This window comes from Cuculus canorus, chromosome 25 (genome assembly GCF_017976375.1).
Source record: "Cuculus canorus isolate bCucCan1 chromosome 25, bCucCan1.pri, whole genome shotgun sequence".
NCBI lineage: Eukaryota > Metazoa > Chordata > Aves > Cuculiformes > Cuculidae > Cuculus > Cuculus canorus.
Genome location: NC_071425.1, coordinates 2,748,502 through 2,775,707, shown reverse-complemented (window position 1 = coordinate 2,775,707; position 27,206 = coordinate 2,748,502). Strand labels below are relative to the sequence as shown.

The window sequence follows — 27,206 nt, the reverse complement described above, 5'->3', positions numbered from 1 at the left end:
TGCACCCGCTATGCCTGGCTGGGAGCTCAGGTGGTGACTGAGGGATGATGCTCTGGGGGGTCCACCCGCTCGCAGCCCCACGGCACAGGCAGCAGCTCCCACCATCATCCGTGCAGCCGGATTCCCTGCCAGCCCTTCCCTTGCTGGGTCGTTAGCGTGCCACCTCCATCCAGACACCTGTCTGCTCTGTCAGGAGGTAAAAACCCCCAGTAATTAAGATGTTTCTTTGTTAGGCAGCATCACCCGTGTCTCTGTTGCTGCACAGAGCGCCCTTTAATGAGCTCTGAGGGATAAAGGTGCCGGTTGGGAGCGAGCCCTGCTGATTGATGGAGCGAAGCCTGGATGGAGCCGTGAGAGGTCACGTTGAAAAAGTGATTTACTCCTTCAAACCTGGTTGCCTCCTCCTGCAGCCCAGCTTCACAGCAGGAACAGATGGCAGGAGGAGATACTCTCAGCTGAAATGCTAACTCTGCCAACTGCGCATGAGGGCGATGGGGGAGCGGCACCAGGCAGGGATCATGCTGGGAGGTGGAAACTTCAAAAAGTTACCCATCAACTTCAGAGCTGCCCATCTCCGTGGCCTCCTCGGCGTGGGGATGGGTCAGAGACACACGCTGTTGGCCACCCCGAGCTTGCCTGCAGCGCCTTTTTGGACAAGGGAGTGCAAGGATAGAATGAGGGGGAACGGTTTTCAGCGTAAAGAGGGGAGATTGAGAGGAGATCTTAGGGAGAAATATTTCCCTGTGAGGGTGGGGAGGCCCTGGCCCAGGTTGCCCAGAGCAGTGGTGGCTGCTCCATCCCTGGAGGGGTTCCAGGCCAGGTTGGATGAGGCTTGGAGCAACCGGATCCAGTGGGAGGTGCCTCTGCCCATGGCAGGGGGTGGAACTGGATGGGCTTTGAGGTCCCTTCCAACCCAAACCATACCATGATATGATTCTACGACAAGGGGATGTAGGCTGAGCCCGGGGCAGGAGTTTGCCTGCAGCAGCTCCATGCACACCTGGGGACAGGGCTGTGGCTTTTGCCTGCTGGGGAATGGAAGGGTGAAAGCCCCAGGATCCCCATGTCCTGAGTAGGTTTGTACCTCTGCCCCGTGCATCCATCCTGTGGGAGACAGCAAGGGCCACGGGAGCTCCTCGGATAGCGCAATTGGGTCACGCAGCAACGTCTGCGCTGCACCAGTGGCTCAGGATGCTGCTGTCGCTGCGTTGGGTTCGGTGGGATACCCCCAGGAGGCACCTGGAGAGCCAGGACATCGTCCCCGAGCCCCCAGCTCCAAGCTGTGCCTGCTATAGCACAGCTCATTCCGTGCAGCCGCTGGCAAGACGCTGATCAGCCCGACACGGCTGATGGGGGGCTGTGATCAAAGGGAGCCGGGAACAAAGTCACAGCCTTTCCCGCTCGCTCTCAGCATCAACCCCTCTACCTCCATGGCTTCGCTGCTGCACCCAGCCGTGCCGTGGGGGGACGAGGAGGTGGGTGCCCACCACACGTGGAGCTCGTGGTGCTGCAGAGCGAGCAAGATGTGAGGTTTTACACGTCTGTTGTGGCATGCTGTGGTCTGTCCCGGTAGCAGCCTGAGCTGGGACAGGAGCGAGCTGGGGACAAAAGGCAGCAGGAGCTGGCCTGGGAAGCAGCTCCAGCATTGTCCCACCATCTCAGGGGAGCATCCTGCTCTGAGCTCAGCCCCGGTGCAGCAGGGATGCGACTGCGCTTCCTGATGTGACCCTTGCCAGGACCAGGGATGAGCAAAACAACAGCTGCTTTCCGGGAAGCCCTGGCAGGACCCAGCACCTTTCCGGAGGGCTGGGGGCCAAGCAGCCCTCTGCCTGCTGCAGCTGCTGCTGGAACAAGAGACGGATCAGCAACGGATGATGGGAACAAGCCTCCTGTGCAGGAGGAGCAGGTGATTCGGCCAGGCTGGCCTTTGCTCCCTGGGCTGTGTGGTGTGGGAGAGCATTGGTGCACCCAGAGCTGCTTTTCCGTGGGTGCAGGCTCTGCCGCCCTGCCAGGTGGATCCCCAGGGTGACTTGGCAAAGCTCCTGCTCCCAACCTACATCGAGCCTCACTCCTGTCCCTGGAGACCCCAGCAGAGCTGCCAGCCCTTTGCTGCACCCTAAGAATCCACGTGGATGTGGGACCTGGGGCTCCAGCCTGGTGCACCCTAGGGTGGGGGTTTGGCTGTGCCAAGCTTGGAGCCCTCCTTGGGGCTCTCAGCCCCCCCACTGTGGGTATCGGGGATGTTCCCAGTATCCGATCCAGCTGTCCCCAAGGTGCCAGCAGGCCTGGAGATGCCTCACTTAGCATCTGTCCTGGGAGGGACTGTGTCCTGTGGCCCTTGCCCACCCTGGGGTCCCCTCACTGGGGCAGGTCTGTGCACCCCAAGACCCCCAGCTCTGCCGGGGGCCACCACTGAGCTTTTTAGGGGAAAGCAGAGCCAGAGGACACCAGCACCAGGACAGCCGGGGATGGTTGCAAGGTCTCCCCGGGAGCTGCATCCTCTGGGAGGTGGTGGGGAGGACCAGAGGCACCCCAGGAGGGATGTGGAGCAAACTACAGGTCCCGGCATGCCCGATCGCTCTCTGCACCTGCCCAGGGAGCGGCTTTCATTATCGTTGGGGCCGCGGGAGCGATGTACGAGGGCCCCGCTGCTGCACCGGGAGCAGCGCCCAGTGGTGAGTGCACCCCATGCCCCAGGGTGCCCCGACACAGGCACCCCTCACCCCTGGATGCACCGACCCCCGATATCCCCAAGGTGCACCGACCCCTGCACCTCTCCATCCCTGGGTGCCCCGACACAGGCACCCCTCACCCCTGGGTGCACTGATCTCCCACATCCCTGGATTCACTGGTCTGCAGCACCCCTGGGTGCCCTGTTTTCCAGCATTCCCACATCCCTGGGTCCCTCAACCCCTGGGACCCCTACATCCCTCGATGCACCGACTCCCTGCATCCCCGAGATCATCAACCCCTGGCACCCCCGCACCCCCGGCTGCACCAACACCCCACATCCCACAGCCAAAGCCCTCGAGTGGAGTTTCCCTCTCCCTCGGTGTCGGCAGGGATGGGGTGCCAGGGGTGCCAGGGGTGCCAGGGGATGGTTTGGCTGCAGCAGCATCAGCTGGGGAGGGGGATCCGTGGCCACAGCCGGTGTCTGGCTGCACTTTATGGTCCCCGATGCCCGAACCAGGAAGTCTGTGCAGGAGCGGGAAGTGTTTTCCTTCTTTGCGGGAAGAGGCTGACGCTGCTGAGGGTTTTCAGGAAGGGGAAGGGAATGGGGTACCGGGAACCCATGGTGTTATCAGCCATGGAGAGAGCTGTGCTAAAGGTGGGGAGCAGGTGTTGGGGGGTAACGAAGGAGCAAAGGGGATGGAGCTGAGCTCTGGGCTGGGGAGCCAGTTCCAACTGGGAAGCCAGGCAGCATGCAGGATGAACTCTTGGGGCAGGACCCCATGCCTCGATGGCCTTGGGTGCAGGGAGAGAACCATTTCTGAGCGATGCTTCAGGCAGACGGTGCCTGCTGGGGTCGCCTGAGCATGGGGGTGGGATCCAACAGGCTGTGGATCATGACACCAGGGGTGTTTCCAGCCTGGGGGGCTCTGCAGGGACCCCTGTGGGGATGTCCCTTGGGCTGCGGCAGAGCAGGACTGCAGCTGTCCCCATCCCAATGGTGGGACTGAGCCACTGCCTTATCCTCGCCTTCACCCACGTGCTGGCCTTGCTGCTCTGCAACCCCTGACCCCGACGCTTGCAGAGGCTCCGAGCAGAGCCCCCTCCCCATCCTTAAGCTCCAGCTGCAGCAGCTGAGGGGAAAAAATAGCTCGGAGCGAGCCCAGCAACCCCAGAGCTTCTCAGCTGCCGCCGAGCATCAGCGCTGGGGCGCAGGGTGGGGAAGAAGGGGCTTGGGGGTCAAGGCCAACCCAACCCTGGTGGGAGGCTGCGCGGGCAGGGAGGTGCCCGGGCAGGAGCTGCGTGACGGCATCAGGACAGGGCAGAGAGCGATGAGCACAGGTCTGCACGTGCACCGGGGTTAGGCTGAGCCGTGGCTCTGCTTCTCCTGGCCCACCACCGCAGCTCCATCCTCCTGCTCTTGCCCTGCTCCCTCTCCCCGTGGGGCAGCTCCCCACGTCATCCCGTAGCTGAACTCTGGTGACAGTGGGGTGCAGAGCGATGGGAGCTGCTCGTACGTGTCTGAACAAGGTCTCCCGTGGGAAGAGCTAATGTGCGTGCAGGAGCTGGGCCAAAAGGAGACGCAGGGCTCTGGCAGCCCTGGCCGAACGCTGACTCACCAGCCGGGCTCCCTCCTCCGAGCCAGCGGCAGCGCGGGCAGCGGGGCGGCGGCAGCAGCCTGGCACCTCGGCACGGTGGGTCCCCTTCTTGCTCCCGGGGGAAGAAGCGGAAAGGGAGAGGAGCTGTGGGTTTATGGCTGGGGAAACTGTCTCTGGGGCTGCGTGGTGGCAGGATTGGGCCACCTCGGGCTCGTGGTCCCGCTGCCGTGGGGCAGAGGGCTGTGGCTCAGTGTCCCTATTGCCTCGTGCCTGTCCCGGGTGCCAGGGACGATCTGGAGGGAGAGGTGGGGTGGCCTGGGCTGGGTGCTGCGGATGTGATGCCAGGAGGAAGGGCAGCGATGCCCCGGCATGAACCTGCTCCCAGGGACGAGGGGCTGCTGGTACCCAGGTCTTGCTGCAGCGGAGGTGGAGGCAGGGATGGAGTTGGGGGAACGGCGCTTGCGCAGGAGGCTCCTGCCCCCACAGGGCAGAGGGGCAGCGATGCCAACGGAGGCTACAGCGCCAGCCAGGGCTACAGGAGAAGGAAAGAGAGCAGGAACGCTCTGGGTTTATGGCCGGCCTTGTGATGTGTTTATAGCTGGGATGGGAAGGGCATGGATGCTGCCCAGCCCTGCCCTGGGCAACCCAGCAGGTCTCTGCTCCTCGTCGTGCTGCTGATGGGGTGGAGGATCACAGCCGAACTTTGCTCTCCAAGGTGGGGCTCCCAGGTTCTGCAGGAGCCGCTGGCACCGCAGCCGTATCCGCCCGCTGTTGAGCAGCTGCACGGCTTCTTCCCATGCTCGCTTCCGCAGGCAGGGAGCCAGCTGCCAGGCAAGGGGAACAGGGTCCTGCCTGGTCCCTTTGGAGCATCCCCTCCCTTGTCTGGAGCTGACGCTGCTCTGGACATCACCAACTTTTTGCTTTGGTGCTGAGCCCCACGTGTCACACAGCAGCTGCTGCAAAGGCGGTGCTGAGCAGGTATGCTGACCCCAAAACTGCCCCACGTTCAGCAGCGGGAGGGTGCTGAGCCAGGGCTTGCCCGGGTGCTGGCTGTCCCTCTGGTCCCCCTGTCCCTCACCAGCTCACAGGGAATGGGGATGTCCAAGCCCAGGGCTCTGTAGTCTCCAGTTCTGGCAGATGCTTCACTCAGGGAGGGATTTGGCCACCTGGTAGGATGCTGGGGAACACAAGGATCCCTGAGTGCGGGGTTCAGGCTGTGTCCCTGGTCCCCAGAGTATCACCCTAACAATTCTTTCTCCCCAGACAGGGGCCGGAGAAGGGACTCTGCTGCCTGCCAGCTCTGCTCCAGAGGACCAGGGAGGAAGGTGCTTCTCCCCATGGCAGCCGGACTCCCCACGTAACGCCAGCCAAACTGGACACCACAGTCCAGCAAGAGACGCCCCCCGGCCAGCACCCACACACCCATCACCCCCAGCCCGGCCCAGACTCGCCCGCTGCTGCCCAGCCCCATGCTGGCCCTGCATCCCAGGGGTCGGCTGCGGGTGGGCACCGTGATGCTGCGACCATCACCGGTGGGTAGAGGCGGGTGATGCGGGTGGGGACCAGGGTGTGGAGCTGGGGCAGTTCCAGGGTGGTCCTTCATCCTGTGCTCATGGCATGGGCAGAGTTGAGCCTTTCTCCTGGCATCCCTTGCCCTATGCCGGCATCCCTGGCCCCATGTCCACATCTCTTGCCCCATGCCCGCATCCCTGTCCTCATTCGTGCATCCCTGGCCCCATGCCCGCAACCCTTGCCCTATGCCTGCATCTCTTGCCCTATGCCGGCATCCCTGGCCCCATGTCCACATCCCTTGCCCCATGCCCGCATCCCTGGCCCCATGCCTGCATCCCTGGCCCCATGCCTGCATCCCTGGCCTGCTGTCCGGGCAGAGCATGGCCAGGAGATGGCAGCAGGACCCTGCCCGCAGAAAACAGGGATAGGCAGGAAAAAGAGAAGCTGGGGAGAGCAGGGGTGGGGGTCCTGAGTGCCACCTTGCAGGGGACCACCAATCCCCACACCAAGGTGGGGCGACAGACCACGCTGGTGGCACCAACTCCAAACCCCTCGGGGGACCGACTGCGCTGAGGGATGCAGGGAGCGCACCCCCACCATGCCCCCCCCTCCCCTTTGCACCCCCTTTCTTGTGGCTGCCCCTGTCCCTAGGGTGATGCCCCTCTGTCCCCAGACTTGTGCAGCGGCGATGCCTCCGAGGTGGAGATCATCAGCCTGCTGGGCGAGCAGCTGCCCCGCTACACGCTGCGAGCTGACACCGTCTTCGGCTACGATCACGACGACTGGCTGCGTGCTCGCCCTGGACCCCCAGAGCCCGTGGGTCCCCTCACCCCCCGGCAGATGGAGGAGACCCTGCAGTACTTTCGTGAGTGTCTCGTGCCGCGCCGCGGGGCTGCCGAGGGCAGCGGGGTGCAGGCGGTGCCAGCTGCGTTGGGTCGAGGCCACGAGGGCAACGCACGAGCTAATCGCCGCTAACGGGATTGACGGGCTGGATTTCCTCGCCTGGAACATCCCGAGCTAATTCTACTGAGCTGAGCCGGATGCTCAGAGAGAGCCTCTGTCATCTCCTGGAACCCCCTGAGCATCCTCGCTCCCCCTGCGCTCCGTCGTGGCTCACATCGTGGGGTGGGACACGGAATGGGGACAGTGGAAGGTGCCTCAGTGGTCCCAAATTCTGCTGCCCCACAGCCTGGAGCAGCCGAGGGGGATGTGGGGTGGGTGCTGCTGGCGAAGCCCCCCCTGAGCTGTGGGGTGTGGGCACCCAGGGGAGGCACTTGCAGCTCCCGTGGGTGCAGGGGTGATGTCCCACAGTGGGGTGGCGAAACTCTGTCCCAGTACAGGGTTGGGGTTCACTGGGGGCACAGATGGATGATCTCTGCTTTGCTTTTGCCTCTGACCCACACGCAGGCAGCGACAGGATTAGAGCGAGAGGCTGGGGGTGGATGAAGGGCAGTGGGAGACAGACGGGGAAGAGTGTCTGGGAAGCTGCTCTGGGGGTGCTGGTCAACAGAGGCTGAACATGAGCCAGCAGTGGCCCAGGTGGCCAAGAAGGCCACCAGCATCCTGGCTTGGGTCAGCCATGGGGTGGCCACCAGGAGCAGGAAAGGGATTGTGCCCCTATACTCACTCATTGGTGAGGCTGCACCTCAAATCCTGCGTTCAGTTTTGGGTCCCCTCACTCCAAGAAAGACCTTGAGGTGCTGGAGCGCGTCTGGAGAAGGGAATGGAGCTGAGGAAGGGGCTGGAGAATAAGGGTTATGGGAGCGGCTGAGGGCCCTGGGGCTGTTTGATCTGGAGAAGAGGAGGCTGAGGGGAGACCTCATCCCTCATCACCCTCCACTGCTCCATGAAAGGAAGGTTGTGGGGAGGATGGGTGCTGGGCTCTTCTCCCAAGTAACAAGCGATGGGATGAGAGGAAACGGCCTCAAGTTGTGCTTGTGGAGGTTTAGATTGGATACTGGGAATAAATTTCTTCCCTGACAGAGTGGTGGAAGCCCTGGCAGAGGCTGCCCGGGGCAGTGGGGGAGTCTCCATCCCTGCAGGTGTTCAAAAGATGTGAAGTTACAGCACTTTGGGACATGGTTCAGTCGGCACAGTGGGGTTGGGCTGATGGTTGGACTGGATGAGCTTGGAGGTCTTCTCCAACATTAACAATTCGACGATTGTCTGGGGCTCAGGGCTTGGCCAAGATGCCAGCCCAGGCTCCCACCCAGGCTGGACTGGGGACAAACCCCCCGTTGAGCCTTCCTCAGGTGGCTGTGCCCTCTTCAGCAGGCAGTGGGGTGCAGCCCCCTCATCCATCCGCACCCCCCTACCCTGCAGCGACAGGGGTTGAGCCCCAAACCCCATTTGTGTGCACAGGGCAAGGATCTGACCACCTCCATCCTCCTTCTGTGGGCAAAGCCACGCTCGACCCCAGAAGCTCTGTGGGTCACGTTTCTCCGTGCCCGCGGTGCCGCTGGCGCGTGCCGGCGTGGAGGGGGCCTGGGCTGCCTCATCCCTTATACCCAAACCTTTAAGCTGCCGTCAGAAATAGCCCCCCGTAATCTGCTTGCGCAGAGAGCAGAGGACCTGCCCGGAGGAGCAAATCCCTGCGCAGGGGATTAGGGAGAAGCAGCTCCTCCTGTCCATGCCAAGAGATGTGTTGTGTCCTTGGGGTCCCTCGGGGGGTGCCCAGGTGAGGTCCCTACCCTCACACTCTTCCAACACTGGGAGAAACACCAGTACAAGGAGGAGGAAGAGGCTGGGACCGAAGGTGCCTGCAGACAGCTCCAGGGGTCCAGCGGTTACTGGCAGGATGTGGATTTTGGGGTCAGGAGCCCGGCGAGTGTGGGTTCACCAGGCAAATAAAGGCATCGTGTATTGCTGAATCACAGAATCACCAGGTTGGAAAGGACCCACTTGGATCATCGAGTCCAACCATTCCTAACACTCCCTAAACCATGTCCCTCAGCACTTCATCCACCCGTTCCTTAAACACCTCCAGGGAAGGCGACTCGAACCCCCTCCCTGGGCAGCTGTTCCAGTGCCCCATGACTCTTTCCGTGAAGAATTTTTTTCTGATATCCATTCTGACCCTCCCCTGGTGGAGCTTCAGGCCATTCCCTCTTGTCCTGTCCTCTGTCCCTTGGGAGAAGAGCCCAGCTCCCTCCTCTCCACAAGCCTCCTTTCAGGCAGTTGTAGAGAGCAATAAGGTCTCCCCTCAGCCTCCTCTTCTCCAGGCTGAACACCCCCAGCTCTCTCAGCCGCTCCTCGTAACCCTTGTTCTCCAGCCCCTCACCAGCTTCGTTGCTCTTCTCTGGACACACTCCAGAGCCTCAACATCCTTCTTGTGGTGAGGGGTCCAGAACTGAACACAGTATTCGAGGTGTGGTCTCACCAGTGCTGAGTACAGAGGGAGAATCCCCTCCCTGGCCCTGCTGGTGACACCAGTTTCTGATCCAAGCCAAGATGCCAGTTGGCCTTCTTGGCCCCCTGGGCACACTGCTGGCTCATGGTCAGTCGCTGTCAACCATTCACCCCCAGGTCCTTCTCCTCCGTGCAGCTCTCCAGCCACTCTTCCCCCAGTCTGTAGCTCTGCACAGAGCTGTTGTGCCCCAAGTGCAGGACAACTCCAGCCTCAACGTTGTCAATCCATCGATTAGTTTGGTCCTAACGAGGAATGGCGTTCAGTTACGATGGTGCTCAGCGTGCCGTGGTGCTGTGCCGTGGGGTTCTCGGCGCAGCCTCGCTGCCCTCCCGCCCGCAAGGCTGGTGCTACGTGCCAGCCAGCTCCTCCATAATTCAGCACGGCGTGATTTATTCAACTCTCCCGATTTCTCTGCACGAGTGCGGTTGTGGGGGAGCTGGAGGTGCAGCCTGGGTGGGCGCGAGGGGGCTCACGCTCAGAGAATCCCAGAGTCATGGAATGGGGAGTGTGTCCGTGGAGTGCAATAAGGGAGCGCAGTCCTGGGGTGCAGATGGGAGCGTGTCCATGGAATTCCTTAAGGAATCTGGGGTCTGGGATGCAGATTGGGAACATGTCCATGGAATGTTCTAAGGGATCCAGGTCCTGGGATGCAAATGGGGAAGCGTGTCCGTGGAATGTCCTGAGGAATCCCAGTCCTGGGATGTGGATGGGGATCATGTCCGTGGAGGAACCTAAGGGATCCTGCTCCTGGGATGTGGATCATAGAATCATAGCATTAGTTTGGGTTGGAAGGGACCTTAAAGATCATCCAGTTCCGACCCCACTGCCATGGGCAGAGACACCTCCCACTGGATCAGGCTGCCCAAAGCCCATCCAACCTGGCCTTGAACCCCTCGAGGGATGGGGCAGCCACCACTTTCCTGGGAAACCTGGTACCAGGGCCTCCCCACCCTCATAGTGAAGAAATCTCTCGTTATGTTTGGTCTAAATCTGTCCTTCTCCAGTTTATACCCATTCTCCCTCATCCTATCACTCCAAGCCTTTGTGAACAGCCCCACTCCAGCTTTCTTGTAGGCCCTTTCAGGTACCTGAAGGTTGCTGAATGGGGATTGTGTCCATGGTATGCTGTAGGGGATCCGGTCCTGGGATGAGGGTGGGGATCATGGTCATGGAATGCCCCAAGGGATCCTCGTCCTGGAGTATGATGGGGAGTGTGTCCATGGAATGCCCTAAGGGATCCCAGTCCCGGGATGCAGATAGGACCATGCCCACAGAATGCCGAAGGGATCCCAGTCATGGGATGTGGATGGGGATCATGTCCATGGAGAAACCTAAGGGAGGGATCCTTGTCCTGGGATACGGATGGGGACTGTGTCCATGGAATTTCCTAAGTGATCCCGGTCCTGGGATGTGGATGTGGATGGGGACCACGTTCATGGAATGCCGAGGGGTCCCAGTACCGGGATGCAGACAGGACCATCCCACAGGATGCCGGGGGTCCCGGTGCCGGGATGCAGACAGGACCATCCCCACGGGATGCCGGGGGTCCCGGTGCCGGGATGCAGACAGGACCATCCCCACGGGATGCCGGGGGTCCCGGTGCCGGGATGCAGACAGGACCATCCCCACGGGATGCCGGGGGGTCCCGGTGCCGGGATGCAGACAGGACCATCCCCACGGGATGCCGGGGGTCCTGGTGCCGGGATGCGCACGGGCAGCGCGCAGCCGCCGTTCTGAGCTCCGCAGCGGAGCGGGGGGAGCGCGCAGCCCCGGCCCCCCCTGGCCCCGCCCCGGCCCCGCCGCCGGGCAGGTGCGACCCCATAAATAGGGGCAGGAGCGGCGGCGGGGCCGGTCGCGATGGAGATCTGGAGCAGCCCCGCCGCTTACGACGAGCTGAACGGCAACGCGGAGCGCGGCGGCGCAGACCCCATCGCCCGCGAGCTGGAGGAAGGTGAGGGGTCCCGGGGGGGTCCCGAGGGGGCTGGGATCTCTTCCCTGGGTGGGAGATGTCGCCTTCCCGGCTCCTCCGTTCCCCTCTCCTTTCTGTGGGATGCGCAGCTCCGGCACCCGCTTGCAGTGCCGCATCCCAGGGAAGAGGATGCCTGGTCCTTTGGGGGGTGCCATGGGTCACCCCAACACCAGGGAGGGCTCTCTCCGCACTGGAGCGCAGCCCCAACCCCATATTGCAGCATTGCATCCCAGGGAAGAGGATGCCTGGTCCTTTGGGGGGTGCCATGGGTCACCCCAACACCAGGGAGGGCTCTCCCCACCATGGAGCGCAGTCCTAACCCCATATTGCAGCACTGCATCCCAGGGAAGAGGATGCCTGATCCCTTGGATCCCCCCAACACCAGGGAGGGCTTTCCCTGTGCTGGTACACAGCCCCAGCCCCTGATTGCCATGCTTATCCCAGGGAAGAGGATGCCTGGTCCTTTGGGGGTGCCATGGGTCACCCTGACCCCAGGGAGGGCTCTCCCAGCACCGCTCTGCAGCCCCAGCCCCTCATTGCAGTGCTGCATCCCTGGGAAGAGAGGATACTTGGTCTCTTGGGAGCCCCTCGGATCACTCTGACCCCAGGGAGGGCTCTCCCTGCGCTGGTGCACAGCCCTGACCCCCATTTGCAGTGCTGCATCCCAGGGAGGAGGATGCCTGGCCCTTTGGGGGGCCCTTGGATCCCCCCAACACCAGGGAGGGCTCTCCCTGAGCTGGTGTGCAGCCCCAGCCCCTGATTGCAGTGCTTATCCCAGGGAAGAGGATGCCTGGTCCTTTGGGGGTGCCATGGGTCACCCCGACCCCAGGGAGGGCTCTCCCTACTCTCGAGCGCAGCCCCGGCACCACATTGCAGCTCTGCATCCCTGAGAATCTGCTGTCCTGTCTCTTGGGAGCCCCTTGGATCACTCCGACTCCAGGGAGGGCTCTCCCTGCGCTGGTGCACAGCCCTGACCCCCTCTTGCAGTTCTCCATCCCAGGGAAGAGGATGCCTGGTCTTTTGGGGGGGGCCCCTTGGATCACCCCAGGCTCTCCGTGCCCTGGTGGTGGTGGGGAGCAGACAGGAGGATGGGATGAGGGACCCTCGCCCGCTCTGCGTGCGCCCCTGGGGATGCACGGGGTGTGGGTCCCCTGCATCCCGCTGGTCCCCGCATTGCGCAGGATCAGGCCCACGGATAGGGCGAGTGTTTACGTGTTTGTCAGCACTGCGGCCCCCGCTGCCTCCCAGGGCTGCCGCTCGCTCCAACTGTAACGATGCTCATGCTCTAATTATTTCCAATTAACAGCTCAAGGGCCTGACGAGGTGCAGTTGGGGACCCCTGCGGGGAGCAGCCCCTGTTTGGGCAGAGGGAGGGGGGGTGAGGTTGGGGTTGGGGCTGCCGTTGGCCCCTCTCCCCGTGGACGTGCCCGCTGGGGGAGCGCCTCTTGGGGTGTGGGGCAGCACCCAGGGCGGTGGGGAGCGGGTGGTGGGGGCATCGTCATGACAACACACGCAGCATTACACAACCCCAGCTGGGGCGGCGTAATGGGATTTGTGTGGCTGAGCTTCTCCCGTTAACCCACTTTGTCTGCCCGGCTGGCGAGCGTGGCCATGGCTGGGGGCGCAGGTCGAGGCTCTGAGTGCAGCCAGTGCTGCTCTGCCGGGGGAAACTGAGGCACGCGCCCTCAGGGCAGTCAAACAGCAGAAGAGAGCATCAGGGGGTGCAGGCAGGATCTGGGGCTTCGTGCTCGCTGTTGGCTCCATCCCATCGTGCGGCTCCAGCGCTGCCATCTGGGTGCATGCCCAGCACCGTCTGGCAGCTTCTATAGGCACAGTTGGCAGGATTGGTGCAGAGGGAGGACAGATATCCCCATCCTTGCACCGCCTCTCCCCGTCAGAGACCCAGGGCTTTCGGTGGGATGCAGCAGCGTTGCTCGGTGCCGGCGTTGCTCCCGAGGGAGCCTGCGGCTGCCTCTGCCCCTTGTTGCTGCGTGCGGATTCCTGCGCCGCTGCAGCTGGAGGGTCGTTGGAGTGCGTGCAGGGGGCAGCATCCCACGAGGATGCGCTTGGCTTTGCCTCGGCCAAGCATCTACAGGGAAAAACTAGGGCAATGCTGGCTTCTGTGGGGGGAGATCTGGGGGAGGGGGCTGGGGACAGATTGGAGGGGACGCTGCCTGCAAGCCCAGCTCTGCATGGTGCCATCTACCGCTGTTTATATTGGAGCTCCAGCCTGCTTTTCGCTGGAGACGTCGCCTCCAATCCTGTCTCTGCTGCCTGCCTTTCCCTGTCCCTCCTTCCCGTCCGTGTGCCCCGTGGTGCGTTGGCACTACGTCTGCGCTGGGGTGGTGGGCGCAGCCAGGGGTGGGGGCTCAGCATCTTTCCTGCTGCCCTAAGACATGGGCAGGGTTTGGGGTGAGGTGGGAGCCCCCTGTTTCCCGTGAGGCCGTCGTGGCTGTGAGCATCCCTGCCCGCCTCTGTGCTGCAACACGGCTGGTGCTGCCAAGCAGATAAAAGGTCCTTTTTGGTGACCAGTGTTGGAGCAGCTTTCTGCTGTCTGTCCTGTTCCCTCTGCCACGCAACGGATGGGAAGCAGTGAAACAGGAGGCAGTGGAGGGGACGGTGCTGAGCCACAGCGCGAGGGTTCAGCGTTCTCCCTTCTCCCCCAGTCCTCTGCGCTGAGCGGGTGGTCAGGATGACGAAGACCTACCACGACATCGATGCTGTCACCAACCTGCTGGATGAGGTACGGCGGTGTCCACCCTGTGGCCAGGCTTGGGCTGGTGGCACCCCAGGGCTGCAGGGGTGGCTGAGGGCTGGGGAAGAGGGGGCACAGCAGGGAACGGACTCCGGCTGATGCAGACCATCCCCTCGCAGAAAGAGCGCGACCTGGAGCTGGCGGCACGCATCGGGCAGTCCCTGCTGAAGCAGAACCGGAGCCTGACTGAGCGCAATGAGCTCCTGGAGGAGCAGCTGGAGTTGGCCAAAGAAGAGGTAATGACCCTTAGGCAGAGGCTTAGCCCCCTGCGTGCCCAGCCTGGGGGTGGGGGGGCTGTGGGTGGCTCTGTCTTGACGCCCCTTCCCCTCCCAGATTGCTCAGCTGCGCCACGAGGTCTCCATGCGCGATGACCTGCTCCACTTCTACACCACCACCACAGAGGAGAGCGAACCCACCTCTGCCACCTCCACGCCGTGAGTGTTCGGGGGTCCCTGTTCTGCTGCTCCGGGGGGGCGCTGAGTGGATGAATTGGGCTGGAACTGTCTCTGGCACCTGGGCTGTGCTCCCTTCCATGGGTCCATCCCCACGGAGCTGTGGGGTTCCTGCCTGGGAGCTGGAGGGAGGGTGGCTTGGCTTGGCAGCCTCATCCTGCCTGCGCTACGGATGCTCAGCGCCCTCCCTGCCATCCCCAGGCTGCGCCGGCATGAATCCTCGCTGTCCCTGCAGCAGTACTTCCAGTACGACACCCTGCAGCAGAAACTCAAGAGTCTGGAGGAGGAGAACCAGAAGCTTCGCATGGAGGTGAGCGGAGCCGGCGCGATGCCCCTCTCTGTGCCCACCTCTGCCCTGCTCCCTGCTGGGGTGTCCGAGCTGGCACCTGGGGAGCCTGGAAGTCCTTCCTGTTGCGCTCAGCACCTCTGATCCTCTCTTTCAGGCCACCAACATCGCAACCGAGACCTGTCAGTACGAGGACCAGGAGCAGCAGCTGATGATTGACTGCGTGGAGCAGTTCTGTGAGTTGGGTTGGGGTCTGTGGGCGCTGCTCAGCATCACTGCGGGCGCTGGGGGGCCGTGTCCCAGTGGTGACAGACCCCTGGTCATCCTCCCCAGCCGAAGCAAGCCGGCAGGTGGTTTATCTCTCCGATGAACTGACCCGCAAGGCAGAGGACACGGCGCGGCAGCAGGAGGAGATCAGCCAGCTCCTGGCGCAGGTGGTGGACTTGCAGCAGAAGTGCCGCGCGGTGAGCATCCCCTACCCATGCCAGGGGGTGCAGGGTGGGCGCGGGGCACAGCTCCCTGACCTTGCTTTCTCCTTCCTGCAGTACGGATCGGAGGTGGAGGAGCTCCAGCAGCACTTGGCTGTGGCGAAGGAGGTGCAGCAGCAGCTCCGGACGGAGGTGAGCCTGGAGAAGGTTCATCCATGGGTGTCCCAGCTGGTGGGGTGGGTCCTGCCCTGCCCCGCTGCCTCTGGGGCCATTCCCGAGCCGTGTCTGTGCCCGCAGCTGCGGGACCTGCAGGAGAAGTACGTCGAGTGTGGTGGGATGCTGCAGGAAGCCCAGGAGGAGGTCAAGAACCTGCGGAGCCGCAGCCTGCCCAACAGCACCGTCAGCCGCTACGGCGCGCCCAGCCTCCTGCCCGTGGTGAGCGCGGGGCGCGGGCAGGGCTGGGGGAGCGCGGGGGGCTCCGCTTTCCCTTCTGACACAGTGTCCCCTCTGGATCCAGGACTCGCTAGCGGCTGAGATCAAGGGGACAATGAGGAAGCGGACAGACAGCTCCTCCTCGGACTATAAGTGGGTGCTGGCATGGGTGGTTCGTGCTGGGCTGGGAGTTGGGGGGCTCTGGCTTGAGGTTCCATCCCTGCCTGCAGGAGCTATCGCCGAGTCTTTGAGACGGTGAAAGCAGTGAACCAGGGGGCCAAAGCCAAGTCTTGCTCCGGGTCTCCGCACAGCGTGCCGGGCTCCAAACAATTATCGGCTGCACCCTCCGGAGGGGCCAGCACCCCCCACGCCAGCGGCTCCGGCACAGAGGGCGCCCAGTGAGTGCCACGGTGGGGGCTTGGGATGGGTGGGACAGACCGGGCTCTTGGAGACATCATAGAATCATGGAGTGGTTTGGGTTGGAAAGGGCCTTAAAGATCATCCAGTCCCATCCCTGCCATGGGCAGGGACACCTCCCACTGGATCCGGTTGCTCCAAGCCCCATCCAACCTGGCCTTGAACCCCTCCAGGGATGGGGCAGCCACCACTGCTCTGGGCAACCTGGGCCAGGGCCTCCCCACCCTCACCGTGAAGAATTTCTTTCTAATGCTTAGTCTAAATCTTTCCCTTCCAATTTAAAGCCGTTCCCACTCGTTCTATCACTCCAGGTCCTTGTAAAAAGTCCCTCCCCAGCTTTCCTGGAGCCCATTTCCATCTTGGAAGCTGCTCTAAGGTCTCCCTGAAGCCTTCTTTTCTCCAGGCTGAACAACCCCAACTCTCAGCCTGCCCTTGTATGGGAGGTTTTTCATTCCTCAGACCATCTTTGTAGCCTTCTCTGGGTCCATTCCAACAGTTCCATATCCTTCTTATTTTGGGGATGTTGATCAGCATCAGATCAATGGTGCAAGCCCGGGGCAGGGGGAGGCTGGAGGCTGGCACAGGGGGTGCCGTGTGGCACTGTGGCTCCAAACACCCTCACACTGTGCCCTCCCCAGGGACAAGGGGGCTGGAGAGGAGCCCCGCGCAGCCCCGGACCAGCAGGACCTGGAGGCAGCGGTGCAGCGGCTGTCGGTGCGGCAGCAGAGCCATGCCTCGGAGGAGCGCTCCTTCTTTGAGGCAGAGCGGGAGCACAAGCTTTGGCGGCTGAGAGACGGGGAGAGCTCCAGCGGTTTCCTCACCCCCAACGAGAGCATCATCTCCACTGGGACCAACTACTCTGGGGGCTCAGAGCTCACCGCTGGCTCTGGCTTTTCTCTCGGCTCCCTCACCTACCTGCCTGACAAACTGCAGATCGTGAAGCCCCTGGAAGGTGAGGGATGGAGGGGATTTGCTTATGTGCAGAGCTGGAGGTAGCAGGAGGGTTCCACAAGACCCACTGAACCCCCTGACTCTGTGCACCCCCCCCAGGCTCTGTGACGCTCCACCACTGGCAGCAGCTGGCACGGCCCAACCTGGGTGGGATCCTGGTGCCCCGTCCCGGGGTGCTCACCAAAGACTTCAGGCAGCTGGACATCGACCTGGAGGAGGTCTACAGCCTCAACGACCTGGAGGAGGACGATGTGGACACCAGCTCCTTCCAGCTGCTCCCTACCTCAACGCCCGCCAAAGCCAAGGAGCGCCCCGGGGGTGAGCGCAGGGCGAGGGGATGGAAGGGATGCAGCCCCCGGGATGCTCCTGCCCTGCTGCCCCTCGCACCCCGCTGCGCTCTCCTGTTTCGTGGCAGTCTGTCCCTGCCACCCGTCCGTCCCCGGGGGGATGCTCCAGCTGCAGCTGCACCGGGGCTGTTCTCCTGTAGCCGCCCCGGCATGACGAGCCCTTGCACGCACCCGCTGCACGTTGGGCATGTGGAAAGGGCAGATCAACGAGAAACATCGGCTCCTCTTCCTGCTTGTGCTTGCAACCCTCCTGTTTAAGCAAGCGTTAAATCCAAACGCTGCTGAAGATGCACCCCATGCACGCAGCTTTCTGCTGGCAGTGGCTTTTGGCTCTCCCCCCCCCCCCCCCCCCCCGCAAAGCCCTGTGTTGTGCCCCCCCGCCCATAACCTGGTGTCTCCTGTCCCTTCCAGTGTTCCTCTCTGTTAACAACCTCCCCCAGACCCTGTCTACCTCCACCATCACCACCTGCCACATCCTCCACCCCACCACTGAGAGCACCACGGTGACACCCAGGTAAGGCGCGTGGCCCCCCCCACCGCCTGCACTGCCTGCGCTGCACCCCCTGTGCCCCCCAACCCTCTCCTCGCCCTCTGCCTGGCTCTGTGCAGCTCGAGGAAGCAGCAAATCCAGGGCCACCTCCAGCCCCTGATGCTCTGAGAGATGCCCGGCACCTGCAGCGTCCCCACATCCTGCGGCTCAAGTGGCTGAGAGCCCCCCCAGTTGGGCTGGGACCCTCCCAGCCTCTGCAGCAGCACTGTGATGGGAAGAAGAGCCTTCCTCGGGGCAGATGATGCTGAGCTTGTTTGCGGGAGCAGCTCTGTGGGGGCAAAACCAGTGTTTGCTTCTTGTGCTGAGGGGGATTTGCCTTCCCTGGGAGCAGATGAGGCTTTCCTCCTCGCTGGACTTGTGCCCAAAGCAGGACCTCTGGCCGGGCTGGGGACAGACCTGCCTGCCCTTTAATTAATGAGCGCTGTTGCTTAGCCCTAATGAGCTCCTCTAAGGCTGGAGTTCACTGTGCACCGATAAACAAAACCCTACATCTTTGGAAAACGCTTGTGGAGCAGCAACCATGTCCCAGCTGGGGAGCTGGGGGGAGGCATGGCTATAGCCCCCCAGCAGCATCCCCCGAGCTTTTGGGGGGTCTGGGCAGACCTGAGTGGCTTGAATGATGCTGCAAATGTGGGGTCTCTCACAGCTTGAGGGTTCATAGGGTGGATGAGCCTGGAGGAAAGGAGAAGCTTGCGTGAAGCTCCCCCAGCTGCTGCAGCATCATCCCCCACTGACTCCCGCTTCTGTTCTCTCTTCCCTTCCAGTCTGTATAACGCCGTCGTGCCTTCTTGTGGGCCCCTTGAGAGGCTGAGACCCACCAGCCCCTCGCCAGAACAGTCTTCCCCGATGCTGGCGCCTGCTCCCGGACACCTGCGCACCCCGATGGGACTCGTTGGGCTCTTGCTGGCTCGGGGAATCTCTGCCTCGGTGCCAGGGACCAGGTGGTGGGGGAGGCCCCCCTTGCTCCCCCCTGAGCACACTGACACCTCACCTGGAGGTGGGGGGCAGGACAGACACCCAGGAAGGAGCAGCATCTTCAGCTTGAACCTGGTGGAGAAGCTGCGGCGCTTGGGGTTGGACAAGGTGGTGGCCAGAGGGGAGATGTCATATATGCGAGGAGAGCACCGAGGAGCCTGGGGTGCGCTGACGTGACAGTGCTGCAGAGCTCCTGAGCTCAGGGTGAGACACATCCTTCCTCCTCTTCATCGCCCATCCATGGGGAAAGGGAGATGGGACGGGCTTTCAGCCTCAGCTCCTGGTGATGTCCAGGTGGCAGGAGCTTTGCCCTGGCTGCCAGGATCCAACCCTGCGGTGCAGCGCAGCCCCAGGGCGACGCTCCCCGGGCCCTGTGTTACGGTGTGGTGGGGGTCCCTTGAGCAGAGAGCCGTGTGGGGCGATGCTCGAGGCTCTGCGGGGAGCCCAGTCTGGGCAGGGGCTGCCGGCTGACCCTGTCCCCCCCACTGTGGGGCTGTGGACACTTCCAGGAGCCATTTGCTGGCAATAAAAACTGTTCCTGCTTCTGCTGAGCCTGTCTGAGGAGCAAGGGGCAGCTTGGCCCTTTGGGGCTGTCCGGGCTGCTGCAGTGAAGGGTGATGCTCAGCCTGGGCTTGGGTGACGCATGGGGGGACTAACATGTGCCGGGGTGAGACCCCCACTCTGGGCTGGGCCCCTGCCTGGCACCTGGGCTGAGTTTTAAAGGGAATGGTGGTTTTAAACTCACTCCTGCCCATCGAGTAGCAGTAGTAGCAGTACCCTCCAAGCTCAGGGGACACCTGCAGAGGGTGGTTCTTGGGGTGTAGCTGTTGCCCCCTCCAGCTGCACCCCTCTCCCTGAGCTGTACCCTGTCCCCTGTTAAATAAATGTGAAGTCACAAAGCAATTTGTGTACCTTTTTATGTTTCTGTCCTGCATGTCCCGGTGGGGCTGGGGGCAAAATCCACCCCACCCTAGGTCTTCCCAGCAAAGACTGGAGCAGCAGTAGCCATAGTGCCAAAGCTTTATTGCAGGCAGGGATGTGCACCGAGCGTGCTGGTGCTCTGCACGGCCAGCGCAGCGGCTACGCGGCATCAACCGAGTCCTCAGCGCTGCGGCGGCCGAAGTCCATCCAGTCGGGGTAGTAGTGCTCACGCAGGGCCTCAGCACCGTACACGTAGTCCTTGCGGTCACCCAGCTCTGCCGGGGGAAGGAAAGGAGGTTAGATTTGCCCCAGTTTGGGGCTGGTGGGGGCCAGGCTGTGCCTTACAAGGGTCCCCAAGGGTTGCCCACCCCCACACCTCCTGGTACCTGTGAAGATGCGAGGCAGGAACCGGGACTTGAGGTGCTTCTGCTCCTGGGACAGGGACTCGGGCCAGTCCCGCCGGACCAGGCTGGCCGGGAGCTGGTGGGGGTCCCCCGCAGCGCCTGGTGCCTCTGCCGCAGGCCGGCACAGGCAGGTGGTGGCCACAATGGTGAGGACAAGGCCAATGCACGTCTTCATGGCTGTGGAGAGACTCAGGAGGGAGTGGAGGGGCTGCAGTTCCCAAACCAGGGCCACACGCTCAGTCTGCAGCAAGGGCAGAGGCACAGAGGGAGCAGGGTGCTCATCGCAGAGCATCGACATTCCCCAGCTCCCCTCTGCCTCCCTCAGCAGGTACCCCAAACCTTCTCCATTCTCTCTCCTAGCCAGTAACCAAGTCATAGAATCATGGAATGGATTGGGTTGGAAGGGACCCCAAAGTCCATCCAGTCCCAACGTCCTGCCAGGGACACCTCCCACTGGATCCGTTTGCTCCAAGCCCCATCCAACCTGGCCTTGAACCCCTCCAGGGATGGGGCAGCCACCACTGCTCTGGGCAACCTGGACCAGGGCCTCCCCACCCTCACAGGGAAACATTTCTCTCTAAAATCTCATCTCAATCTCCCTTCGTTCAGCTGAAAACCCTTCCCCCTCATCCTGTCCCTGCACTTCCTGATTAAGAGCCCCTCCTTAAGTTTCCTGGAGCCCCTTTTAGCCCTGGAAGCTGCTCTAAGGTCTCCCCAGAGCCTTTTCTTCTTCAAGCTGAGCTCCATCTCTCTCAGCCTGTCCTCGTATGGGAGGTGCTCAAGCCCTCGCATTATCTTCTGGCCTCACTTTAACCCGCCATATCCTTCAAAGTCCCTTCCAGTCCATCTGTTCCCAAGCCTTCTCCATCTCTCTCCCCTGCTCCGTCCCCTCTTTCCCAGTCAAGTCCCCTCTCCTCTGGTCACTAAGCCTTCTCCATCCTCTCTCCCACCCTGTCCCCAGGTGTCCCCAGCCTCACCTGCGGGCTCTCGGTGGCTTTGGTACAGCCCAGCTCAGCCAAGCTTTAAGGGCTTTGGGGGGCAACTCCGCCCCGGGGCGGCCCTGAGATCCCAGAGGAGGGGGGAACAAACACACCTCACGCCTATAGCGGTCTGTGTATCTAATATCTCTCTCTGTACACACACACACACGTAGATATGGGTATAAAGACGCCTCTGTGTGTCATACTGTATGGAGCCAGTGGCAATAAACATATACATATATAAAAACTATAAATATATAAAACCTATAAATATATAAATATATATGTACACACACAGACATGCACGTCTTCTTCCGTGCATATACATATTTATGTGCATGTGTGTATGTTCACACTCACACCCCATCCCCACGGGGGCCAGTTGGACCCTACAGCCTCAACCCACATCAACATACGTGCACGTGTGTATGCGTGCACACACGCGTGTGTGCCTCTCTCTAGCTGTAAGTAGACGTATGCCTATTTGGCTATAGAAGAGCCACAGCTATTATGTGTACATACACAGATTTGTGTACATGCACATCTGTGCACATATGGCTCTCTGTATTTTTTCCATATCTTCCTACACCCAGTTGTGTATTTACACGAGCGTGTGTCTCCGTACGTGCACATATCTGTAGCCATAGGTGTAAAGAGACATCTCTGTGTCTCTCTCTGCACACATATCTTTAGCCTTAAAAACACGTGTATATGTGTGTGTGTGTCTCTATATGTAGACTGATCTGTAGCCATAGGCATAAAGATGTGTGTATGTCTCTCTGCACACATATTTCTAGCTATAATCATAGAATAGTTTGGGTTGGAAGGGACCTTAAAGATCACCCAGTTCCAACCCCTGCCATGGGCAGGGACACCTCCCACTGGATCAGGCTGCCCAAAGCCCATCCAACCTGGCCTTGAACCAGCCAGTTTGAACCAGCTCCCTCTCGTCCTATCCCCACAAGCCTTTGTAAACAGCCCCTCCCCAGCTTTCTTGTAGACCCTTCAGGTACTTGAAGGTCACTGCAAGATCTCCTTAGAGCCTTCTCCAAGCTGAACAACCCCAACTCTCTCAGCCTGTCCTCGTACAGGAGGTGCTCCAGCTCTTGGATCATCCTTGTAGCCTCCTCTGCACTTGTTCCAACAGTTCCATACCCTTCTTAAGTTGAGGATTCCAGAACTGGACACAATACTCCAGATGAGGTCTCACAAGGGAGGAATAGAGGGGCAGAATCCCCTCCTTTGACCTGCTGGCCACGCTTCTCTTGATGCAAAGAGACGTGTGTGTCTCTATATGTACACATATCTGTATCCATAGGCATAAAGACATAAGTGTGTGTGTGTGTGTGTGTGTGTGTGTGTGTGTGTGCGTGTACACATATGTGTAGCTCTGGCTGGGGGTGCACCCGCCCCACGGGTCAGTGACACCTGCTGCTGCGTCTGACTGAGTGCCCCCCAATAACCCCTGCCTGCTGCCACCAGGCTTTTCATTTAGCATCAATAGTTCCTCTTGCCTCTATTTACCTTCATCTCATGTTTGTAGGGAACTTTTGTTTACTCCTCCAATAAGCCACGTTTGAGCAACACCCACAGTTCAGGAGCCCCCGCCATGCCCCCGCCGTTTGCAGAGAATGTGCTCGGTGCTCCTCAAACAACCCTGAAACAAATGGGCTTTCGATGGGCCGGAAGGCAGCAGTGCCCCAGCACCGCAGCGATCAATTGGAATCATTTTTCACAAGGAACAAACAAATTATTTTGTAATTTCTGGCTTTTAATGGCTCAATCCGGGCCCAATGAGCCATCAGGTCGATGCGAACACAGCAGGCGCTTCCTCCCCTTGACGCAGGTTTGCAGCCTCACACGTGGGTGCTCGTGGTGGTCCTTTCTCCCAGCCCTGGCTGGACTCTGACAGGATGAGCCATGCAAAACCAGCACTGGCAGCATCTCTTCCCTCTGCTCAGCCAAGTCTGGCTCTCCTCTGAATGCCGGGCTGAGGCAGTGCTTCCCTCTTGCGTCTGAACAGCTGTGAGCAGTCAGGCAAACCCCAGCGGGGAGAAAGCCCAGCTCCCTGCACTCGGAAAGGCCCCAGTGCAGGCAGGGAAGTTGAATTTTTGGAGAAGGAGAGCAGAGCTCAAGGTGCAGGCACGGACACAGACCCCAGCGCGAGTGCTGGCTGCAGCGCTCCACGAGAGCAAAGTCCCCAAAGAAAGAAAGTAAATGGCACAAAGTGAACCAAATGCTCTGTCACAGCACGTGGAAAAGCGGCAGAAAGTTGGCATCATTGCAGGCAGTGAGTGAACAAACAAGATGCTGCTCTTAGAAAGCTGCCAGAAGCGCAAGTGGCTGCCCAGGCAGCTCCCTTCCTTCCTACCACTGCACAGGGGGCAAACGAGACTCACTGAAACACCGCAGCCGTGGCCACAACACCCTTGCCACACCTCAGTGCTCACTGAAACACCCTGGCCCTTGTCACCACAGCCCAGCACTCGTGTCTGCAACCAGTGTTGCTGCCTTGGAGCACAGGAAAGGAAACCTCCGGATTTCCTGCCCACAGTGCAGAAGGCTCTTGCCAGCCCCGATAACCAGAGCTGCTCTAAAGGCTTCACCATTTCATACACGCTGACTTCATTCTTGCTTGTTAAAGGCATCTAAGCTCTGAGAGGGAAAACACTCCGCAGCAGAGCTTGGATGGGGTAACCCTGCTGCTGTTTGTCCCTGCTGGAAGTAGAAGTGCTGACCATCCTGGCCAGGATTACAGGAACGTAACGAGCACAATGCCTGGTGCAAGAGTTGATGAGCTCCAGCCCAGGAAGGGGTTGCCCTCTCCTGCAGCCGGTCATATGTGGATGTGCTTTCCTGGACCCCACAGAACTCCTGGGGCTGCAGACCCCACCCCAGCACCCAGAGCACTGAGCCAGCGTCACATAGATTCATAGATTAGAATCATCAAGGTTGGAAAAGGCCTCCAAGATCAAGTCCAACCATTAGCTCAACCCCACTATGCCTCAAAGCCCTGTAAACCATGTCTCAAAGTCCTGTAACTTCACATCTTTTGAACACCTGCAGGGATGGAGACTCCCCCACTGCCCTGGGCAGTCTCTGCCAGGGCTTCCACCACTCTGTCAGTAAAGCTATTTCCCCCCAACATCCAATCTAAACCTCCTCTGGTGCAACCTTTCCTCCCGCCCCATCCCTTGTTAATTAGGAGCAGAACCCAGCACCCACCTACCCACAACCTCCTTTCCAGGAGCTTCAGAGAGTAATGATGTCTCCCTTCAGCCTCCTCTTCTCCAGAGGAAAGAGCCCCAGCTCCCTCAGCTGCTCCCAGAACCCCTTCTCCAGCCCCTCAAGATCTTTCTTGTCCTGAGGGGCCCAAAACTGAACTCAGGATTTGAGGTGTGGCCTCATCACTGCTCACAGAAAGCCACTTCAGCCCCAGGAAGCAACCGAATCCACCAAGCAAATGCTTCTGAAAGCCAATTTTATTTAAATAAGACTTTAAATACATTACAGAAAACATTAAAAATGAAACCAAAAATCTGTTACTTCACAGGGCATTAGGCAGCGGCTGCTAGTGACACACGCGCTCTGTGGCTTGATCTACAGTGACACTCGTTACATTAGTCCAAAACTGATCCCTTGTCACAAGTTTAACCCAGGGTAATAGCTCCTTCGGGTACGCCAGCCCGGTATCCTGAGGCTCACACTGTCCCACCGCCTGCCAGGCCACAACGGTCGCCATCCAGCCTCGAGGTCACTGGTCTTCAGTCAATCCTCTTGCTCAAAGCTTCCCCAAATCCCTCTGCCAACGGGAGCCAACACTGCCTAAGGGGAAGGCGCCATCTCCCTGTGCCATGTCACAGCTCATGCTCCATGCCTCGCTCCTTGTAGGACTGCGGGAGGCACCAGAAAAATTGCTGTCCATTGGAATGGAAGAGCAGCTGGACTGAGGAGCGATCCAGACAGAGTTTGGACTGACAGGCCGAGTCCCTTGGCTTAACTTGGACCATCCGGTTACTTTGGCTTCAGGCTGGACTGTGCCAAACGCCAGATTTATCTCTGTTAAATGAGGGACAGCAAGACGAGATAGCATGGGCTCTTGTCAGTTTATTACATCACCAAATTACACTAGTCCAGACTGAACAGTGGACCCAAAATCATTACATTACACAAACCGGCTGGTTTTAAACTTATGACAAGGGACAGCTGGGAATTTCATGATAAGGAAATCTTCTTGCATAAAGCTTCAGTGACCCACAGGCACTTAAAACCCATGGACTTTCAGCTGGTCGTCTTTAGCCAGTCCAATCTGCAAGAAAGAAAAGGCACTTTACAGCACATCCTGGCAGACAGGTGCGCATCTGCATGCCAGCTATGCTGCAGAACTGTCATCTTTCTGCTCCCGCTAAAGCATGGAACGAGGATTAGACTGCAATTACAAAACCTTCCTGGACTGCATTTACTTTAAACAAGAATTTCAAGAAGAACAAAAAACCCTTCCTTTACTTGTCCAACGCTAAGAAAATCAGAACCCTCATGGTTATTAACATAGACACTTGTGTTTAGTTTAGTATTTAACATTTAGACTGAGACCGTCTTACCTCTACGAGGAACTGGCATATGTTCTTGCGCTGGTCGCCTTGCAACTGAATCACTTCTCCATACTCGGGGTGTTCAATTACAGTACCATTGCAGGCAAATTTCTACAAGCAAGAGAAGAGTCAGCACGATCCAAACCTCCAGATCTGCTGCTCGGTGCCATCACGGCTGTGACCCCACTATCCCACAGGGGAGCAGCTGCTCCCAGAGAGGGGCCCCTTGGCATCACTCACCTTCTTGAAGGCTTTCACCAGTTTCTTTTTATCGTAATCATCCGCGATGCCCTGGACTGTGGTGAGGGTCTTCCTGCCGTTCCTCTGCTGGATCCTTATATGGATGTAGTCCTCAGTGCCGGCAGGGAGCAGGTCATCACCCTTACTTGCATCAGCAAAGGGGTCTGCAGGGAGAACTTATCAGACTCTGGCCCACCGCTATGCGCCCCCACAGGCCTGTCAGTCAACCCCCAGCCCTGCCCACCCCTCCCCTCCCAATCCACCTGTCAGTCATCCCTCAGCTTTCCCCTCCCCATTGGTCAATCCACCTGCTCGTCATCCCTCACCCCGCCCTCCCCACTGAGTACCACGCACAGCAACGTGCATCCCATTGGTTACTGGGACCGGGTGGCCCCGCCCCACTGATTAAACAGCCCATCGGGCCACGCCCACCTGCGTACTCCCCATTGGTTACCTAGCAAGCCTAGCCCCGCCCACTCCTCGCTCCTCATTGGCTACCGCGCCCGTCGCCGCGCTCCCCATTAGTTGCCAGCACCGCCTGGCCCCGCCCGCCGCCACACCCCATTGGTTAAACAGCCGGCTAGGCCCCGCCCCGTCACTCCCTATTGGCCACCCTCCCGTCAATCACAGACAGGCCCCGCCCACCCCCCGCCGCGCGGCTGACGCAACCCGTGCCTGGAATAGCAACTGCGCCACGGGGCGGGGCCTGGTCAGGGCGGGGCCGCCCAGCCGCTCCCCTGGCCCGGCCCGGCCCGGCCCGGCCCCGCCGCCGCACAAAGGATCTTACCGAAGGGTTGGAGGTTCTGGATAGCGGACATACGACACGGTTCCCTTCCCTCGGCGGAGGAGGCGGCGGCGGCTGGGGCGATCGGCGGGGCTCGCGGCTCTCGACGGAGGATGCTGTCGCGGCGGCGGCTGGAGACGCTGTCAGGGGGGCGGGACTGGCGCAGCGCGCTTATATACGCCTCCCGGTGACGTCATCACGCACGGGCAGCGAGGGCGCTGATTGGACGGCGCGCGGGGGCGTCACGGCGCGCGGCGGCTGCGGGGGGGGTGAGGGGGGAGATGGCGGCCCGGCGCGTGCGCAGAGCGGCGGGGGTAGGGGAGAGGGCTGAGAGCAGGCGTTAAGGGCATTCTGGTGTCAAATGTGCACCCCGAGGCCTCCTGCCTGCGTGTTAGGATGTCTTCTGGTTTGTTATATGTGTTTTTACAACCCACGCAAACCAAGAGAGCCCCAGTTTGGCCTGAGAGGCGATTCGAGGTCACCACAGGACATGGGGATGCAGAGCTAGGGGTGTGTGGCCATTCCCTGTGGGCC

The 27,206-nt window shown here is 60.6% G+C and overlaps 3 protein-coding genes across 6 annotated transcripts; 1 reads left to right on the top strand and 2 right to left on the bottom strand.

The window, feature by feature from the left end:
- The first annotated feature begins 5,622 nt into the window (after window positions 1-5,622).
- HAP1 (huntingtin associated protein 1) lies at window positions 5,623-19,636 on the top strand. Of its 4 annotated transcripts, XM_054088685.1 has the most exons (16): window positions 5,623-5,800; window positions 6,454-6,645; window positions 13,825-13,901; window positions 14,033-14,149; window positions 14,247-14,347; window positions 14,567-14,675; window positions 14,809-14,887; window positions 14,985-15,115; window positions 15,197-15,271; window positions 15,377-15,514; window positions 15,597-15,664; window positions 15,742-15,909; window positions 16,567-16,880; window positions 16,979-17,197; window positions 17,638-17,740; window positions 18,541-19,636. In XM_054088685.1, exons 2-16 carry the CDS (start codon window positions 6,621-6,623, stop codon window positions 18,926-18,928), a joined length of 2,112 nt encoding a protein of 703 aa, XP_053944660.1. In that variant the 5' UTR covers window positions 5,623-5,800; window positions 6,454-6,620; the 3' UTR covers window positions 18,929-19,636. The 4 variants fall into 4 exon arrangements, with proteins under 4 accessions (XP_053944660.1, XP_053944659.1, XP_053944662.1 ...); XM_054088684.1 differs by lacking the exons at window positions 5,623-5,800; window positions 6,454-6,645 and adding an exon at window positions 10,990-11,140; XM_054088687.1 differs by lacking the exons at window positions 5,623-5,800; window positions 6,454-6,645; window positions 18,541-19,636 and adding exons at window positions 10,990-11,140; window positions 17,836-18,288.
- Window positions 19,637-19,700: 64 nt separating this feature from the next.
- LOC104054493 (gastrin/cholecystokinin-like peptide) lies at window positions 19,701-20,271 on the bottom strand. Its single transcript, XM_009555490.2, has 2 exons — window positions 20,059-20,271; window positions 19,701-19,947 (listed from the first exon to the last, which is right to left on the bottom strand). Exons 1-2 carry the CDS (start codon window positions 20,249-20,251, stop codon window positions 19,832-19,834), a joined length of 309 nt encoding a protein of 102 aa, XP_009553785.2. The 5' UTR covers window positions 20,252-20,271; the 3' UTR covers window positions 19,701-19,831.
- A 4,249-nt stretch (window positions 20,272-24,520) lies between these two features.
- On the bottom strand, window positions 24,521-26,834 carry EIF1 (eukaryotic translation initiation factor 1). Its single transcript, XM_054088395.1, has 4 exons — window positions 26,676-26,834; window positions 25,889-26,052; window positions 25,658-25,759; window positions 24,521-25,365 (listed from the first exon to the last, which is right to left on the bottom strand). The coding sequence occupies exons 1-4, from the start codon at window positions 26,704-26,706 to the stop codon at window positions 25,321-25,323; spliced, it is 342 nt and encodes a 113-aa protein (XP_053944370.1). The 5' UTR covers window positions 26,707-26,834; the 3' UTR covers window positions 24,521-25,320.
- Between the last annotated feature and the right edge of the window lie 372 nt (window positions 26,835-27,206).